Source organism: Lissotriton vulgaris, chromosome 6 (assembly GCF_964263255.1).
Source record: "Lissotriton vulgaris chromosome 6, aLisVul1.2, whole genome shotgun sequence".
Classification (NCBI taxonomy): Eukaryota; Metazoa; Chordata; class Amphibia; order Caudata; family Salamandridae; genus Lissotriton; species Lissotriton vulgaris.
The window spans coordinates 1,290,258,585-1,290,278,600 of record NC_141694.1 but is presented as its reverse complement, the minus strand read 5'-3'; the positions used below and the strand labels follow the sequence as shown (position 1 = coordinate 1,290,278,600).

The following is a 20,016-nucleotide window of genomic DNA, read 5'->3' as shown; positions in this document are numbered from 1 at the left end:
TCGAGGCCAGCAGACTAGCCCTTGGGTTCAGGTGCAGGTCAAAATCTCTCTGACTCAGGCAGGAGGGCAGCAGGACAGCAGGTCAGCAATCCAACAAGGCAGCAGTTCATCAGAGTAGCAGTCCTTTCCACAGCACAACAGTTCTTATAACTGGCAGAGTCCCTACAGGTCAAGTAGTGGACTGAAAGGTTGGTGCCTGAGGTCCAAAATTCATACCATGTGCCTCCTTTAAAGTGGGAAAGCTGCTAGAGGTTTCCTGTTGAAGCGCCCACATCTCCTGCCTCCTCTGCCCTGGCTCCAGACTAAAGCCGTTTGTGGAGGCAGCACACAACCTTTTCAAGTGTAAGTAGGGCTGTACTCTGCTCCTCCCTCCCATCTTGCCAGTGATGGCTCATTCAGGGACACCTAAGCTCTCCTTTGTGCGTTGCTGTCTAGGAGGAATACACAAACCCAACTATTTATTTATTTTGTTTATTTATTTTGGTTTCTTGTAGAGCGCTAACAATCATCCCAAAGGGATATCACGGCGCTGAGATTGCTAAAGTGCGGGTGCAGTGGGCGTAATTGAGTGGATTAGTCAAAGTGGGGGAAAAGGAAGGTTTTTAGTTGTTTCCTAAATGCCAGGTGGCATTCTGTGAGTCGGAGGGCCATAGGCAGTTCGTTCCACTTCATTGCAGCGATGTGTGAAAAGGCTCGCTCACCCATCCTGGCTCTCTTTACCCGGGGGATGCTTGCCTGCGCCGAGAATTGTGAGCGGAGGTTTCTGGTGGGAGTGTAGAACTGAATCCTGTTTCTAAGGATGAGAGGGCCTGTCTTGTGCAGTGCTCTATGAGTGATACACAACATTTTAAAAGTTGCTCTTTGCTTCATTGGCAACCAATGTAGATCACGCAGACAGCTCGTGGCTGAGTCGAATTTTCTTTTCATACAGATAGCCTTGGCCACTGCGTTCTGCACCATTTGAAGCTTGGTGAGTAGGTACTCTGCCATGCCTACGAACAGGGAGTTCCCATAGTCCAGCCTACTCATCAAGAGAGACTGGACTAGGATCCTTCTGCACTCTATTGGAATCCATGGAAAGACTCTTTTAAGCATTTTCAGAGTTGCAAAGCCTTTACCGCATATAGCGGCTACATGAGTTTTCATGGAGAGGGATGTGTCAATTGTTATTCCAAGATTCCTTGCTGTTGGTGTCGGGGCAGGAGGGATACCTAGGGCTTCTGGCCACCAGGTGTCGTTCCACAGTTGAGTGTGGCCTCCGAACAGCAGTATCTCTGATTTGTCTGCATTTAGCTTAAGGTAGTGCTTGTGCATCCATTCAGCCAAATCAGAGAGACAGTTTAGAAGCCTGTCCTTGGGGTTCTTCTTCTCGTCTAAGATTACAGTGAGTTGGGTGTCATCAGCATAGGAACAAATTTCAACACCCCACTTTCTGCCAATTCCAGCCAGGGAAGACACGAAAACGTTGAACAGAGTAGGGCTTAGCGAGGCCCCCTTTGGGACCCCGTATTTGATGATCCGGCGAGGGGATGAGAACTTGCCCAAGTGCACCGATTGTGATCTTTCCGATAGGAAAGACCGCAGCCATCCCAGTGCTCTGTCCCTAATGCCCCTAGATGCTAAGGTCCCCAGGAGCAGATTGTGTGGGATGGTGTCGAATGCCGCCGAGAGGTCCAACAGGATTAGGGCAACTGTTTTCCCCTGGTCCACATGCATTCTGATGTTGTCAAGCACGGCCAGTAGAGTTGTTTCCGTGCTGTTGTTGGCCCTAAAACCTGTTTGTGTGATGTCCAGTAGGTTATTAGTTTTGAGAAAATTGACCAGTTGCCTGTTGACCAGTTTCTCTAGGACTTTCGACAAGTAGGGAAGTTGGGAAATGGGTCTATAATTGGCTGGGTTGTTGACATCTAGGCCTGCTTTTTTTAAAAGGGGGGTGACTGTGGCGTTCTTCCAGCTAGATGGAAATTCTGCCGATTCTAGCGAGTGATTCAGCACTTGGGTCACTGCAGGGCAGATTAAAGGGAAGAGTTGTCGGAAAATATGATGAGGGCAAGGGTCCAAGGGGGAGCCGGATTTAATTTCAAGCATTGCTTTGCCCACTTCCTCTTCAGAGAATGGGCCGAAGCTAGTGCAGCCGGCTTGGGAGGTGGGTGGCTCATGGTCCACCGGGGAACCCGCATTGGGGTTGGGGAAGGAAGAATAGATCTTGTCTATTTTTTCGCAAAAGAAGTTGTTCATTTTGTCGCAGCTGATTTGTGAGGGAATCAGATTAGATGACACCCAGTCATGTGAACCAGATACAGGCTGCAAGCACTAAATGGCTGTAGCGGAAAAGTGCAACTTTCTACATTTGGAAAATTGTAATTTGAAATCCAACTTTATCATGAGAGGATTTTTATTACAATTCCAAGGACAGCAAACATGAACTGCTTACTTGTTCCCATTTGGAAGTTACAGCTTATTAAATGTAATAAGATAACTCCAATGTAATCCTATTGGAAAGGTGGCCTTGCAATAGAGAAAAACGAAGTTAAGAATTGTTCACTACCAGGACATATAAAGCTTAAAAGTACATGCCCTGCTTTGTAAAATACATTGCACTCTGCCATCTGGGCTATCCAAGGCCTACCCTAGGGGTGACTTATATGTTTTAAAAAGGAAGGTCAGGCCTAGCAAAAGGTTTATTTTGCCAGGTCTAAATGTCAGTTTAAACCTGAACACATAGCCTGCAGTGGCAGGCCTGAGGCCTGAGACATATTTTTTTTTTATATTTCTTTTTATTTTCAAATATAAAACAAAATAAAACAAAGACGTATCTGGGACATGACATTCAGTTACAATAATAGGCGAACATTTTCAGATATCAGGATTTCTGTAAAAAACAGTGGGCGGGGTCATTGAAACATCGACGCGTAGATCGTTCAATAAAGGTTGACTGCACACAATTAAGCTACATTTGATGCGCTACAGTACTCAGTCCCCGCTACCCAACAGAACAGGATAAAGAAAGGCGAAGTGCCCCCAGTTACGAAAAAAAACATTTAAAAAAAAAGAAAAGAAAATCAGGATAAATGACAAAAATATTCACACCACAGACTAAACTAACTACACTAACACCCATCCCCCCACCCTGCACCCCTGCATATGGCTTTCGCTGAACCCCAACTAGCAGTGTACCTGTCGCCCCATCTAACTAAATACTAAAAATAGAAAATGGAGGAGGGCACCTTCGTAGGTGCCCTCGGTCCCCCCTCCCTCCCACCAGAACCAAGAATCCCCCAGAGTAAATCCACAAATCTATTAAGAAGCTAATGCAGTACGCAACAGGGGAAACTGTAAACACCGCCCAACCTCCTACAAGCATCATAGTAGCAAATCCCACATCCATCAAGACCACGATGTCAAACCCAGTCAATCAGTCTCATCGTTGACCCTTCCGATCGGACGTGCGAACCCCTTCCGGATGAACTGCCGTCTCCACAGGATAGTCAAAATACAAGAAAAGTGCAGCAAAGTTCAAACTGAGATCAAGCAAAGTTGTTAAGTCACTGAGAACTCCATCAGGTCCAAAGACTCTCCTCACCATCATGAACTCCCAACTTTATTTCCTCCGCCATCGTAATGGAACTGGCGGATAGGGGAGAGACGCGGTTTCAAGCCCAAAACAGTTCTCATCAAAAGTCTCCGGGAAGGGAGGACCGATTAGTCCTTCCACAGTCAGCGTTAATAGTAGGCTTGACGATTCATTCGAAGCACCGATCTCGCTCATATTGTTCGCTAGCGTAGCTCCTCCACCTGAGACATGTTTAAAGTGCTTCCTTAGTGGGAACACAATAACCGCTGCAGTCCCTCTAGTAGCATTTAATGTACAGTCAGTGGGTGCCTGTGTACCACTTTACTAGGGACTTTAAGGTAAATTAAATATTCCACTTGGGAATAAGCCAATGTTACCAAGTTTTAAGGAGTGAGCACATGCACCTTAGCACTGGTTAGCAGTGGAAAAGTGTACTGAGTCATAGGGCCAGCATAAACAAGATCAGCAGAAATGGAGAGAAAGGCAACAGATTTCAGGGACGACCAGCCTTAGGCTGACAAGTATAACACATGAGGTGGAAGAGGAGAGTAAACTTCTCCCTAACCTTATATCTTCTAATGAGCAGGATGGGTGAGTAGAAGGTGTCAACCTATTCCCTACCCTGATGCCATAGCAGTAGAGGGACTGTTGCCAGTTGCTGTAGAAGTTTGCCTCCTTGTTCTCATTTGACCCGTTGGCTCACTCATTTGTGTACCCATGATATTGACACTGGGGACATCATGCCTGTATAACAAGATTTACAGGCTATCTTATGAGGTGCCAGATAGCAACAAGGAGGAAGTGTTCAAGATGCGTGAGTTAGGGGTGTATGAACACTTCCAACATATTTTGGTTTAGTCAAGTTATTCTAGCATCCAAAGTTGCCCACCATGTGCCATCCCAGAACTCAGTTATGTGTGGACTATCGGGGACTCAACTCAGTTACAAAACATGATTCTCACCCCATCCCAGAGCTGCTGTGCTCATATATAGGTTAGGAGCTTTGATGTTTACCCTTTGGGTTGACGAATGCCCCTGCCACCTTTCCGAGGTTAGTCAACAGGATCCTGGCTGAGATTGAGGCTTTCAGTGACGCCTACCTGGATGATATTGCAGTCTACAGTTGCAATTGGGAGGACCACCTGTTCCACCTCCAGGAGGTGCTTCATGCCCAGGAGCAGATAGGACTGCCATGGGACTGACCACTGATGTTCCATTGAAGATTATTACACCTTAGTGATGAGAACTCCCATGAGACTGGGTCAATCTCCTTAATTTCGGGTGGGGGACTCAGTTTAGACCTATAATCCTTGGTGTGTTCTTCCCCCAAACTTTTTGCCTTCAAGTTTCTTGTTTTCTTAAATTGATTTTGTTGTCATTAGAACTCTGTGCAGTTTACCACTGCTAACCAGTGCCAAAGTGCTTGTATTCACACCTTAAAATATGTGTATATTAGCCTACACCTAATTGGCACATTTAATTTACTTATAAGTCTCTAGAAAAGTGGTGTAACATGCACCCAGAGGCTACAAAATGAAGGCTGCTGGTAGGCCTGCAGCACATAATGTCCCACTCACTTAAGAAGACCTTTATAATATGTCTCAGACAAGCCATTGCAGCCTGTGCACAATTTTAAACTGCCAATTTGCCCTGGAAAAATAGAGCTTATGCCAGGCCTACACCTCCCCTAGGGTAGTATCTAAACAGCATACGGGATAGTGTGCATTGTAATTAAAAAGAGCATGTGTTTTTATGTTTTACATGTCCTGCTAGTGAAAAACTCCTAAACTCATTTACAGCAAGGCCTAGCTCTTCCATTGGATAACATTGGTTTATCTTAATATATTTAATAGGGGCTAACATTTAATTGGGAATAGACAGGAATGTCAGGTTTGGACACACATACATTTTACTTTAAATCCTCTTTCATAGTTAAAACACAATTGTGAAAATGACACTTAAAAAAAATTTGTAGTCCAAAAAGGGATTAAGCCCTATATTGATAGCCATATGGGGCTCAGATAAAGTATTACAAAAGAAGAGAATCTGGCTACCACTTTTTGTGCTGCTATTAATTAAACAGACTAAGGGCCAATGTCTAAGTTCCTTGGTCCTGGTTTTATATTTAACAATTTTTTCAGGATTTTATTATGATACTGTTAGCAATTTGTGTAGTCTGAAACTCAGCGATGCACTGTTTTGTACAAACAATTCAAAAACAACTCAAACAATAAAAAATGTCAATTTTTTTAGATAGATGCTAGCCAAGGGGGAAAAGCTTATGAGCTGGCGGGGTTGAAATCAGTGTTCCTTGTCCCTTTGCGGAATCTATGCTAAATCTTTTGTATACTCTCTCATGGTAAAAACCAGAGAAATGTGCTGACGCGTTTCAAATCCCAGTTTTGTTCCTGGGATTATCTTCAGGGCACTGACACTGTGTAATCTGGAATTGGCAAGCATAAATAAAAATAATTTAGTGATTTAAACCCTTCTCAATGTCACCTATCTATTTTATGATGGTTATTATTGTAATACCTTTCATGCTTGGTGAAGATTCTTTCTAGGGTGATTGTTAACTGCTTTCCTGCCAAATTTGTCACGAATCGCTTCTGGTTTGAATGGAGGGGGCCTGCAGTGGTGAAATAATCGCCATTAAAAGAGTGTTTGATTGTGAAAGCAAGTTTATGTAGATGTTTAACTCTGTCGCTTACTTTTGTTGCTACATTATATATCCATTTCCAATGGCACTGGAGGCTTTGTCTCTACAAACTGAAGGAATGGGGAATGGAAACATTGTTTAAATCTTCAATCTGCCTGGGCCCATACATTTATCCTAGGTATGAGGTCAAAGTTTCAAAAAGCTTACTTCTTATTCCTCGAATGAATCCTTTAGCTGCCAGACTTCGTTTGCTGCTTGTTAGTTTTACAGTTTCTAGTTGCTGCGCGTTTATTTGTCCTCCCCCCCCTCTTCTGAGCCGGAAGTATTCGTTCTGGTGTTTTTGGAGAAATGTAGTGTTTGCCAGAATACTTGCTCTCAGTCTTTTTGTATGAGTTAGCTGATCGTAGTGTTTGATAATATGCACGTATTTGCACATTTTCGACAGATACTGTATTCACTGAGTCTGCTCCCTTAAGTTTAGCTGTCAAAGCATTCATTTGTGGTTTTTGATCATTCAGACATTTCATTTAACCCTTTCTGATGTTTTGGACTCTTTGCGAATGGGCTCATTTGCGCTGCCCACGATGACCACCAACATGAAGCTCCGGGGAACCCAACTGTTTAAGCGTCAGCAAAAAACAGCGAAGATGGGCAACGCAAGATCTTAACACAGTGTCTCTAAAATAAGCCTAACTGCTTTTGTGCCAAGCTTCCAGAGGGTAAGCACAGGTTAATTTATTGACTTTTGTGGTTCATCCTGACAAGGATTGTGGTTGTTGCCTGAGTGTGGCTTTCTTCCCTCTCAAACAATAACTCAATTTCATACAGTCAGGGTTCTCAGACTTTTTTTTCTCAGGCTGACATTTCTCTTGATAGCCCAGGCTTGATTATATTGTGTCTTTTTGTATCCTATGCCATGACCGGATTTTCGTTCTGGATATTTATTTTCAATTAATCTCCAAGCATATTCTTTATTCTGGGAACAATGGGTTACTCTGAGTTGAAAAGGACATCCGCGTTTCTGTTTTTTCCAAAAAATTCTGTAAATTCTCAAGAGGTTATGGACGGACACGCAAAATATAAATTAGTAGCTTCAGTACCCAATACTAATAATTATGTGTTGGCTCAGTTGAGACACATTCATCTTTCCTTTCTTGACTTGAGTATCATTTGAACACATTGGGAAGTGAAGCCACCATAACTCAATGACCTAGGATAGGAAACAGGTGTGGAAGAAAGACATTATCTTTATCAGGCTGGACTGCACTGTGCCTGTCTAGATGTGCTGGTGCCAGCTTGCGCAAAGGACTTGTTTATATTGAACATGCATCCAAGTTACCCAATCAACACAGCAGACACTAGAATTGATACTGTCTGCTAATATACTTAAAAAGATATGTTGGTAAGGGGCGTATGTAACACCTGTTTTGATGTATCAACTAGCCTCATCATAAAATAATCAAAGGATTTACCAGAGTTTTCACCAGTGGTCTTTTGGAGTGTGGGTGGGGACGTTTGCTATTGCTTTTCTGGTCTTTTTCCAATGTCCTTTTTTAATGTGAACGGCCAATGCCTAGGTGGTCTCTGACAACATTTTCCTGAGGACTGCCCAAATTCCCGCTGGAGTATGTTTAAATAATGTCTCCATCAACGTTCTCTTTCATTGAAATACCTTCCTTTGCCTCACAGTGAAAGTGACTGGGGAAGGAAGAGAATATAACTAGGTGCTCTCCTGAGAGCAATCTTGTTTTCTTCAAAAAAGGGTTAAGGGCTTCAGGGATAACACATTTTTGGACTGAGATGACTGGAGAGGTAAGGGAGCCCCTGGCTGTTTAACTTGCCAGGCTAGTGTGCCTTCCATAGGCTTGTGCTCCTATTTTTAAATGTTCTAGAGTGGGGGCAATGATCACACAGCTAGCATATACTTTCCCGGCTAGGAGCTTGCTTCGGTTAGAAAGCACTAGACGAGGTACAGCAGACCATTTTGGTTGAGTTGCTGCTTCTAATTTGGGTTGGAGCAGTAGGTGAAATACAAAAGGTAAAAGTATACATTTAGTATATTTACTATTGGCGGGCTACAAAGAAACAGATTGTCCACACTTTACGATTCACAAAGGGTACTAATAGCTTAAAATGTTATGGTAACACTGAAAGCTAAGCAACACCTCTAATGGGTGCAACAAGTAAAGACACTGGCATACTACGTGGTTGTAAGAGGCTGATTCTGCAGTATACTGATACAAATCTAGGAGAATAGGAAAGTTAACTTGAAGGTAGAATACATTAAGAAGAAGCCCTTCTCTGCTTGCTGTAACTGCCTGTATTTCAGGATGTATGCTATTTTATTTTGTATCTAACCCTTCCCCAATGTAGTCAAAGCAGCAAAAGCAGCATGTTGGTAGTGTATAAAACCGTCAGATAAATAAACACAAAAATCAAATATTACTTACCTGATCATCATCATCATCATCATCATCATCATCATCTTCTTGCAGTGTGAAGAGAGCTTCAGTCACTTGGGGACTCCTGCCAGGAGCTTCTCCTTTCTTTTTAACAGAGAGATGACCAGTAACGATGGAAGAATCTTTTTTCAATAGTCCACGTTCAATGTGCCTTAAAAAAAAAAGTAAAATCTGGTCAAAGTGATTCGTTAATCAGATATTGGTTGTTTTTTTTTAATATGTTTTTTATAAGGGTGTGCAAAGTTATTCGAGCTCAAAAAGAAGCTAGCAAAATATGTTGGCGTGTTTGTGAGCTAGAAAGATAGAATTTTTTGGGATGTTGAAGGAGGTATAACTGCAGTCTGAAAAGTAAACTAAGGTCTTTGGCATTATAATTGCCGGACATGTTTGCATGCTTGTAGATTAACTCGCTTATCTGGGTACAGCAAATACAAAATATCAATGTTTTTTTAATATCGAAGTTAAAATATCATGGTGATCAGGATATAAAGCATGGGAATATCAAGGGTAAGTATATTGTGATTTTATATTAATATTGATGTTTTCAATGTCAATTAAAGAGTGTGGTCCTTCTTTCTTTTTTTATATTGCACAAGTAAATCGGGATACCTAGTTCGGCAACATGTTTCCACAGCAAACATCTGGGAACAAATTTGAATGCGGCTCTTAAGCCCACTAAGACTCCATACAACCTCCCCTTTGCAAAATGAATGGTCTCCTAGTAGATTAACTGCAGTCTGAAGCCCTGAGCCACCGTAGATGTATTCCATCAGAAGCTTGCTTGAAGAGGACAAAGAATATTGTTCTCTTCTAGCCAATGCTGAAATCTCCCCAGTATGACCTTGCTTAAAAGTTTTTCGCTGTCTCAATAAAGCTAATTGGTCTGTAATTAGCTGAGTCCAAGAGACAACCTTTCTTGTATATGGGGAGGATAGTAGCGCTGGCGCACGACTTTGGTATACTAGCACCCTTTAAAATAGCATTAAAACCATTGTAAAATATGGTGCTCACACCTCTATTTCTGTCAAAAACACTTCCCCTGGTATTTTATCGATACTGAGTGCTTTCCTATGGGCTTTCCTATTAAAAGTTTATTCTGTCTCCTTACAGGTTATCTGGGAAAAGCCTTTATCATCCCTCTCAATGCCACTACCCAGTGGTGTATCAGGAAGTTCAAGGGGTGGGCCCGCCATAGGCTTTTGTTGGTATAAGTTGGTAAACTGGGCTTTCCAAGCCTCTGCTTCTACACTGTTGTCAATGTTGGAACTTCCTTCCTTATTTGCGGAGGCAATTAGGTACCAAGCTAAAGTTTGGTTGTTTATCCTACTGGCAGCTAACAGGAGGTCCTAATTTTGGCGGTCCCAGTCCTGTTTGGCCAGTCCTAGCGCTAGCTTGTATTCTATCATTGTTTCCCAGAAAACATCCCTCTTACAACTCTTAATGCCAGTAATCAGAGAGCTTTTAGCCTGGCTATAGTTTTTATTGAACCAGGATGGTACACTATGACTTGGTCATAGCTTCTCTATAAAAAGCCTCCTCCAGGCTAGATAAGAGAGGAATGTGAATTTCTTCTACCTTCTTTACTGTTGGTTCATGATTAGTTCCAGGCATGATGGAGATAAGTTCCTCTATGGCTTTACCCACCTAACCATATGTAGAGCTTAAAGCCCTTTCGGACCTAGCCAGTGCCTGTCGAGGAATTCTACATTTGCAATTGGAAAGTGTACACCTCACATCCAGGAGTTGGAGGCTTGTTTGCTTGCTTCGGATATTTGAAAGTTCTAAGGCCAATTCCAGACTATTATGGTCGTTATCCTGCTTGCCTACCACAACCATATGTTTTAGGAATGGCCACATTTTTATGTCTAGGAGTATAGACTTGTGCAATATAATCGAGAGACTACCCCAGAATAACTATGCGAAATTTAGATGTGGTAAATTGAATGAACTTATCAACCGTATCCCAGTGAAGTACGGTGTAAGGCAGGGCTGGGTTTTGGCCTCCATCCTTTTTATGTTGTTTTTAAATGAGAAAGCATTTTTTTAAATAGCTGTGATAATAATGCTCCTCCTCTAGCCAGCCAGGGTGTCCCAGCCCTCTTGTCTGCAGACTACACCCTCTTGCTGTCAAAAACGCCCATGGGGTACAGAAAATACTTGATGGCTTGAGCAGATGTTATGGAATGAGGGGATTGGAACCGAACATCAGCAAAACAAAATATGAGGTTTTTAATCCCCGTTCGTATCCTGTGTCAAACCAACCCTAGATGGTGTTCCCCTAGAATAGGTCCATCTCTTTGATTATCTGGGGATTACTCTAGATCGGGATCTAGAATGGGCATCACACGTCACAGCTGAAGCTGTAAAAAATAGTTTTGTAAATTCGTAACATGGGTAGCTCAATTATACTTGCACCAAGCACTGGCGGTAGCACTATATGGTGCCGAGATCTGGGGCCACAAGAACAGTAAACCCCTGGAAATGGCAAATAACTGACTTTTAGGCAAATGCTATGTTTAACGCCCAGTACTCCTTTAGTACCTTTAAGGCTTGATCTAGGGGCTTAGAAGAATTATTGATAAGATTGAGCTCCGTCCCTTAATCTTTTGGGGATGCATTTTGGCCACCCTCAGCTATTGCCTTATCGAAATGGGCTGGTGGAAATCCTTAAGCATCCAAATGCTACTGCCTTACCGAGGATCAGATTAGTAAAAGATTCTTTAATGGGGATGGGTCTGGATAATCTGTGGAGTGACCCAGTTGGCTTCTGTACCCTCACCACTTCTAAGGAACTAAAAAAGACTATATTACACTCTCTTCTGCTGGAAATTGCACCGGACTGCTGTGGGCTACCTGCACGGACGCCTCCTGACTCAGGGATTGAAGCCCTCTTGACACAGGGATCGAGCCTCCCACCTCGCCGGACCCGCTTCGCGGGTCCCGCAGCGCGGTGCTGTGAAGAGCTGCTGACTTTGGGCATCACCACCAGACCGGCAGGGCTGCGAGCACGTAGCAGGGACTCCGTGGACCAGGAGCCCCTGCGTGCCCCATTGACAACAGCTGGGCTGCTCTCCCTGCCGGCCACGCCCCCCGCCCACGGAGCTTAATAGGCGGGATATCCAGAGTTCAAACGGGACTCTCTTCTGCTGGAAATTGCACAGGGTTGCTGTGGGCTACCTGCACGGACGCCTCCTGACTCAGGGATTGAAGCCCTCTTGACACAGGGATCGAGCCTCCCACCTTGCCGGACCCGCTTCGCGGGTCCCGCAGCGCGGTGCTGTGAAGGGCTGCTGACTTTGGGCATCACCACCGGACCGGCAGGGCTGCGAGCACGTAGCAGGGACTCCGTGGACCAGGAGCCCCTGCGTGCCCCATTGACAACAGCTGGGCTGCTCTCCCTGCCGGCCACGCCCCCGCCCACGGAGCTTAATAGGCGGGATATCCAGAGTTCAAACGGGACTCTCTTCTGCTTGTAATTGCACCGGACTGCTGTGGGCTACCTGCACGGACGCCTCCTGACTCAGGGATTGAAGCTCTCTTGACACAGGGATCGAGCCTCCCACCTCGCCGGACCCGCTTCGCGGGTCCCGCAGCGCGGTGCTGTGAAGGGCTGCTGACTTTGGGCATCACCACCGGACCGGCAGGGCTGCGAGCACGTAGCAGGGACTCCGTGGACCAGGAGCCCCTGCGTGCCCCATTGACAACATCTGGGCTGCTCTCCCTGCCGGCCACGCCCCCCGCCCATAACGCAAACAGGTATTTAAAGACCTTAGTATACCCGCAGCGCGGGAGCGCGCGGGAGCGTCCCGGGAGAAGCCCGGGACAAGGGCGGGACCGTCTAAGGCCGTCATAGGCCGGAGTTGGCCGGGCTGGGCCTACCCTCTTGTGTTGCTCATTCGAACCCTGGTCTTATTTACTGTCACAGCCCCCTGCCGAACACAACCCATCATTTATTATTATGCCGTCCCCGGCAAGGGAGAGTACCCCATTGAAGCCGGGAGGAGTCAAAAACAGGACCCTAGAGAATTATTTCTCCCGGGCGGTGGGGGAGGGGGACAAAGAGTGCAACTTGTCCCGGTTAAGGGCAGAACAGAGACGCTCAATAGATAACCTGAAAAACACCCCCTTTGGAGATCACCCCACCATGCCCAGGGAGGAGTTGGCCCTAATAGATGATGTCCCACTCCTGCTGAGGGATTGTACGAACACCTCACCAGTTGTAGCCATGAGTATAGCTCCAGCTATTAGTCCAAGCCCTACTAGGGTGACCATTGATTTAGTCTCCCAACCCCCCCAGCCCCTAAGGCTAGGAAAGCTAAACCTAAGCCAGCCACTACGCAAGGAGTATTTGGGCCCCCTCCTAATAAACGTAGGAGGAAATCGAAGGGAGCCCAGGGGAAGAGCAAACCCAAAATCCCTCACTCGGATTTTGGGAAGTCTTCAAAACCCCCCTTATTAGCAGCGAAATTACCGGCTGAATCACATCCCAAACCTATTGTCCAGGAGGCCCTAGCTCCCGCCCCGATAAAAGACACAGGAACTAATATCGCTAATGTCCCCCTCTCTGTTGTCCCGCTTGGAAACCTGGAATTCCTGCTAAGGTCTCTATTACTACCGATTAGCGAGAGTATAAAAAAGATTGAGATCAGACTAACCATTCTGGAGGCCACACTAAGTAGTCTGAAAATTCCGCCAGGTCATCAGGGAAGGCATCTAGAACCTACTCCCATCACATTAGCCCCTCAACAGCCTGTAAATAGTGCAGCAAATCCAGCCCCTCCACAAGCCGCAAACGCGGCGGTCTCGCAACAACCCTTAAGGACTAAGCCAGCACCAACTAAGTCCCTCAACTCTAATACGCCCATTCCTCCTGCAGGCCCTGTTCTTCCGGCACATCCGGTAGATAGTACCACACTGACCCCTCTAATGAAGCTTCCCCCGAGACCACGTAGGCCTAACCTACCCCCAGAGACTAATGATTTCACTATAGTCATGGCGGGTGTCCCCCCACTCGAAGTAGGTGAACCTGAGGATTTTTGTGCCCTGAAAAGTAGGGTAATTAAGTGGTTAAACATAAATAGACCCCTCCCGATACACCTTAATAATGAAATCATAATGGTAAGAAGGGTGCCATGGGTGGGGAGAACACACAAATCCATTATAGGGGACTGCATATTGGTGAGCTTTAGGGACACAGGAACGGTGTCCTACATATGCCAAGGGAAGAATAGATCTAGGGAATCCACTATCCAAACCCTTCGTGTGTCTTTCTTTTTTTTTCCCGCCCCAAATTTATGACAACTGGGAGAGGGTTGGCAGGAGGGGGAGACACCAGGGGCCTCATTTATGAAAAGTGACGCATCGCTGCGTGAAAACAGCGATGCGTCACTTTTCACTGCGCACTCCTTGCGACACCAATGATGCGTCATATTTAATGTATGACGCATCATGTCGCAAGGACTTACAGATACGTCAGTATTTCTGACGCATCTGTAAGCGCAAAAGTGACGCATTGCTGGAGTGTGTCACAAAAGTGACGCATCTCCAGCAATGCGTCCTTTCACATGGGGAAAGCCCCATGTGAAAGGGCTTGCGTCAGTCTTACGCCTGCTGTGAGGCAGGCGCAAGATTTTGACGCAACAGCATCCTAAAAGTGACGCAGTGAAATCTCATAGATTTCACTGCGTCACTATTACGAGGCTTTTTGCGGGGGAACGCCCCCTCTGCATACATTATACCTGACGTAGGTATAATGTGGCGCAGGGGTTTAAAAAGTGAAGCATCTACCTAGATGCGTCACTTTTTAAATATGGCGCAACAAGGTGCATGTTTTACGCCGCAGATGCGTCACAAAAAGTGACGCATCCGCAGCGCAAAACTGACGCAAGGCCTCATAAATGAGGCCCCAGGACTTTAACCCTAGGCCATTATTTGGCCGACCAGAGCCACCCTTTCACATCTACAACCGGTTTAATTGCCTGAATGGTCTAGAGGGGGTAGATTGACAAACGGATAATGCCCCCCAGGGTTATATGGAAAAGGGCGCCTTGGTAGAGGTGATGGAGGAGCAAAGCTCTCAGGCTCAGCAAACTCTACCAAGTGGTGCGGGGAAATCCGTGTATGCTGGACCTAAGGCGACAGCCATAGAATGTATAGGAGGGGGACATGGGCTGGCCACGCAAGGGTCAATACAGGAGATACCATCAAGGCCCCAGGGGGGTTCAGAACGGAGGGGGGTGGGAGTGAGATTGATCTCCTGGAATGTAGCAGGCATAGCAGGCAAATTTAACAATAAGGAATGGGTTGACTTTATCAGAAAATTTCATGTTACATGTGTACAGGAGACATGGGCCTCGGTGAATAATTATCACCTACAGGGGTACAAGTGTTTTTTTGTTCCCGCCCGAAAATCCAGATCAGGGAGAGCAATGGGCGGTTTGTCCATTTACGTAGATTTAGACCTCCCAGGCACCTGGTCTTCCCCAGATTGCAACTCACATGGGATCCAGGCAGTTCGGTTCCTCGGAAAGGGGTTAAGATTTTCTGTTTTTAACATCTATAACACTGAGATAGCGAACAACCATATCCCGCTACTAGCTGAGCTAGACCATAGGCTGGGACAAGAAACAACATTCCAAAATAAGGGGCAGTCTCACAGGTTGCTTTTAATGGGAGACTTTAACTGCCATCTCTGTCCGGCACTGGTCAAGGTAAATACAGACTGGTCACAATGCCCAATGGAGAAGGGGCCGCATTTTTCTCATACGCCTACTGGGTCGGCTCTCAGTTTGCTTCGGCTTAAGTACGACTTAGAGCATACCATTAATATGATAGACCCTCAGACGGATGGCACACTTCCACCAACTTTCAAGGGCAGGGGTTGCTCATCTATTATAGATTACATTCTGGCTTCGAGATCCCTGATAAATAAAATAATCAGTGTAGGGATAGAATGGAGCAGTTTCAGCGACCACAACCCTCTTGTTTTGGAGCTCTCGTATAGGGTGGGTGTTGGAACCAGAGTCCATCGCACAATTGAGGAGAGGGTCACAGACCAAGCCAGGAGACTGAAATGGTCCAAAATAGACGGGGTAAAGTTTTACAAAACTTTGGGTGACAAGGGCCTACCGGCCATTAGCGACTGCCTAGACTTAGAAGTCCAGGGATCAAGGTTACTGGAAGCATTTGACCAGATCGCTAACCTGATCGACGGCCTACTTAAGACCAGTGCGCCCACACGTAACCTGGTAAATCCCCGGTGGTTTGATAAAGACTGTTCTAAAGCTCTGAGGGAGTTGAAATGCTGCCTTAAGCTAAAACCAAGGGACCCTCAAAAAATCAAGGCGTGCAGAGAAAAATATAAAAAAAGAGACCAAAAGGAGGAAACTTGCCCTGCAGGCAGAAGCATGGGCAGATTTAAGAGAGGCAGGGGAAAGAAAGGATTTAGCGGGTTTTTGGAGAATCATTAATAAACCGACCTTTCAAGAAAATGATTCCCCGGAGATAGGGGCTAACATCCTCCCGGAGCAGTGGGTCACCCACTTTAGGGGTTTATATACCCATGAGCCCGGTACCCCTGTAGAGTCACCGGTAACCCCAAGTCAGGTTCCCCCGGTAGTATTTACCCTTAAGGAGATAACTGCAGGGATGGAGGGTTTGACTAAAAATAAAGCCCCGGGCCCAGATGGAATTCCCCTTGACCTGTTTCTTAGCAATATAGAACTATGGGCCCCCCTGATGACCAGGGTTATAAATACTGCTACCACCTGTGACCTGCCACCATCCTGGTCTAATGCAATTATAGTGCCAATTTTCAAAAAGGGCAATAGGGACGACCCCAAGTGCTATCAGCCTATTTCCCTGATTGACGTATCGGCCAAACTTTTGGGTAGGGCAATCCTTAACAGACTGTCCGAGTGGACCGAAGAGAATAACACCTTCTCGGACACTCAATACGGGTTCAGGACAGGGAGGTCCACCAGTGACCAATGCCTGAACCTTTATATGCTGACTGCCAAATATACTCTGGCCAGTGACGAACCAATTTACATGGGATTCATGGATTTGGCAGCAGCATTTGACCACGTCAATAGAGGAAAACTGTGGGATATGATGTCAAGCATGGGGATTGAGAGTGGTTTAATTGCCATATTAAGGGAATTGCACAGCGACACCACGGCCAAGGTTCGATTTAATAGGGAGGGAGGATTGTCTGACTCTTTTCCATGTAAGAGCGGAGTCAGACAAGGTTGCATTCTTGCCCCTTTTCTGTTTTCCCTTTATATTAACAACTTGGAGCAGTTTCTGTTGGGTTTAAAGGCAGACTCCCCAAGGGTCGGGCCGCGGCATATTCCTGTTCTGCTCTACGCAGATGACGCGGTCTTGCTTGCACGTACACCCCGAAGCTTACAAATCCTGATAGACGGGTTTGTTAAGTTCATGGGTACCCTGGATCTATCTGTCAACCTGGGTAAATCATATGTGCTCCTGGCTGGCAAAAAACCGTCCTCTAAATTTACCTATACAATAGGTACCCATATTTTAGAGGAGGTTAAAACGTTCTCTTATCTTGGAGTAACCTTTGACGGCACTCTGCAGTTTAACTCCTTGGTGGCGGAACGTTGTAGCAAAATGATTGCCTCCAATGGGGCAATAGCTGGATATGACAGGAGGCTAGGTAGAAGGAGCCCGGAACAGGTGATGAACTTGTATTGCTCCGTATCATGCTCCAAAGTAATCTATGGGGCAGAAGTATGGGGCTTTGTGAACACCACTAGAATCCAACAGGAAGAACACAAATATCTGAAATCTATCCTGAGGGCACCACCCAGTACCGCTGGAATCACAGCTCATAGGGAGCTAGGGAGGCCATACTTGAATGACCTGTTAAAACTTAGGCCAATTGTGGCCTGGCTAAAAATATGAGTTAACCCAGATGCGCATCTCAGCAGAGAAATTTTATTGGACTGCTTAGATAGGACCAATTGTATGCGCATCCCCTGGCTTAAATACGTGAAAAACACCCTTGAAGATTTAGGTTTTGGCAACCTCTTCACGAACCCTACAACAATTTCAGCCCAGCACAAGAAACAAGTAGGGGAAATTTTCCTAGAGCAGAAAATCCAATGCAGAGCTGAGGCTGAAGGAGCTAAAAAGACTGTGAGGGCTCATAATTTGGTGAAGAGTGTGGAGGGTATGGAACCTTATCTGTACCTTGTGCATAATGCACAGGATAGATTTCTTATGTGCCGTTTTAGACTGAATTTACTTCCTTTTATGTTGGCTTCACCAGCAGGTTTCACCACGTCAATTGAGCAGAAGGGACCCTGCGGCTGCGACAACAGGTCTCCGCAGGATTCCCTCCATTTTGTTTTGCTTTGTCCCTATTTTTCTATGCCCAGGCGCAGATTTCTTGTAAATATTTTTAAAAAAGCCCAACAGGAACGTGCCAGGGATGCATTAGTCTTTTTGCAAAAAGCCTCTGACCCCCTAACCTTGTGCTGTATTATGAATTTTATTAAGGTTGCGGTTCGACTAAGGCTGACTAGGGGAGAGGAATGAAATATCTTGGATTTTCTATTTTAAAATTGTGGATCTGTATGTCGGTATCTCTATTTGTATTAACTTTGTGTATAAGGATCTTGATTAATGTTTAATGACTTTTTATCTATGTATATATACATGTGCTTTTATGGTGTTTTTTAATCACCGAATAAAGATTCTTGAATTGAATTGAATTGACTATATTACACCCATGAGCACAATCTTCTTTTAAATGCAGGCACATGCATTTTAACAACCAAGTTTTTAATGATAAAAGATAATTATAAATATGAGTCCTTCTTTGATGATATTGAACCTAATTTAACAAAAAATTGTAATTCCAGTTTCGTCATGGAAACTAGATTCTAAATTATTTTACTACTAATTGGTCAGCCTACCTGAGTAACTCCGCCCAGGGGTGTAGCCTCTGTGGCTACAAGAATGAGAACATTCCACATTTGTTATTTTTCTGTCCACTGTACAAAAATCTCATGCAAAATGGATGATACCAATTTGTTAGAAGGCACAACAAAGTATATAGCATCCTCCAAGCTGATACAACTATTTAACTCGTCCTTGCAGTGTCTAGCCATCTGCTTCATGCTTGGATAATAAGAAGCAAAAACAGATAGTAAATAATGTTGAAGTAACAAGGTACACTGTTAACCATATACCATACATTTTTAGTCACATTCCCACAAGAATGTATTCCCCCCATGTGCTAATGAAATGATCATGCATATAATATACTGCAATTGTTAATAAGTGATGCTATGCTTATTATCTTTTAATATGCTGAGGTTGTTTAATGACTGTTTTAATATTTCTTTTTTGTACCTTTTTTATGGTATACTACCAAAAACAAGAGTATTTGAATCAAATGTGGTTTTAAATATAAATGTTGTGCATTATTTTATTTGATTGTTTTTAAAGTTATGTATTAGTAATGTAAAATATATTTTTACAAATTTGACTTCAAATATTTTTGCCCATCATTCTTTACTGACTTATCTATATAAAACAACGTCAGACGTATGTGCAGCAAATGTTTCCGATAGAAATAACGAATTTGAACACTGTACTACTGTGTGTAACTCCATTATTATCCTCATCTTTGTACGCATCCCTCTATTTGAGAAAGTGTGCCATATCCCAATACCAGCCCAATTAAGACCAAAAACAAGCATTATAACATTCTGAACAATTAACACATTTGTCAATTATCATGGTGTCCATCTTCATGTACCCATGTCTGGGGTGTAGCCATCGCACTTTCAGGGGGAGGCGGAACAAGCTAAATTGGAGAAGAAAGCTGGAGTGGGGGATTGGATTCACTATTCATGGAGACGTGGCACAACCCAGGGTAGGTCGTCTTACCAGCGTGCCAAAGTACACGCAGCTCGCCTCACCACAGAAACACCAGTGGGAGGGGAGCGATCTAATGGAAGTTTTATCATGGTGGCTTTTCATTGGAATTCACTTCAAGTACAGCTAGATAGCCATCCCAATGTATGTATTTCCTCTTTTGACCCAGCCAGTGGAGAATTAGTTAGCATATCTATCTCAGTACCTCACCTAATCAGGCCCCAATGACTATTGGCGACCTGCAATGGAGCTGGGGATTTCTTTTCCATTGCTATCCTTCTGGGCTGATGTACCCTGCACTTAGCAGAGGGTCGCCATTGCCCCACGGTCAGGAGAGGCGGGGTCATAGTTGGCCGTCCCCCCGCTAAGTGGTGATGTCATCCAGAGCCGCCAAGGCAGGGGGCCTAAAAGAG

At 44.8% G+C, this 20,016-nt stretch overlaps 1 protein-coding gene across 1 annotated transcript in view; it reads right to left on the bottom strand.

The window, feature by feature from the left end:
- Positions 1-20,016, bottom strand: part of ADGB (androglobin) — a 1,363,241-nt gene that overhangs the window by 839,611 nt on the left and 503,614 nt on the right. The window contains exon 13 of the mRNA XM_086927423.1: positions 8,697-8,846. Within this exon, the coding sequence (XP_086783549.1) occupies positions 8,697-8,846 (150 nt within the window). The remainder of the gene's footprint in view (positions 1-8,696; positions 8,847-20,016) is intronic.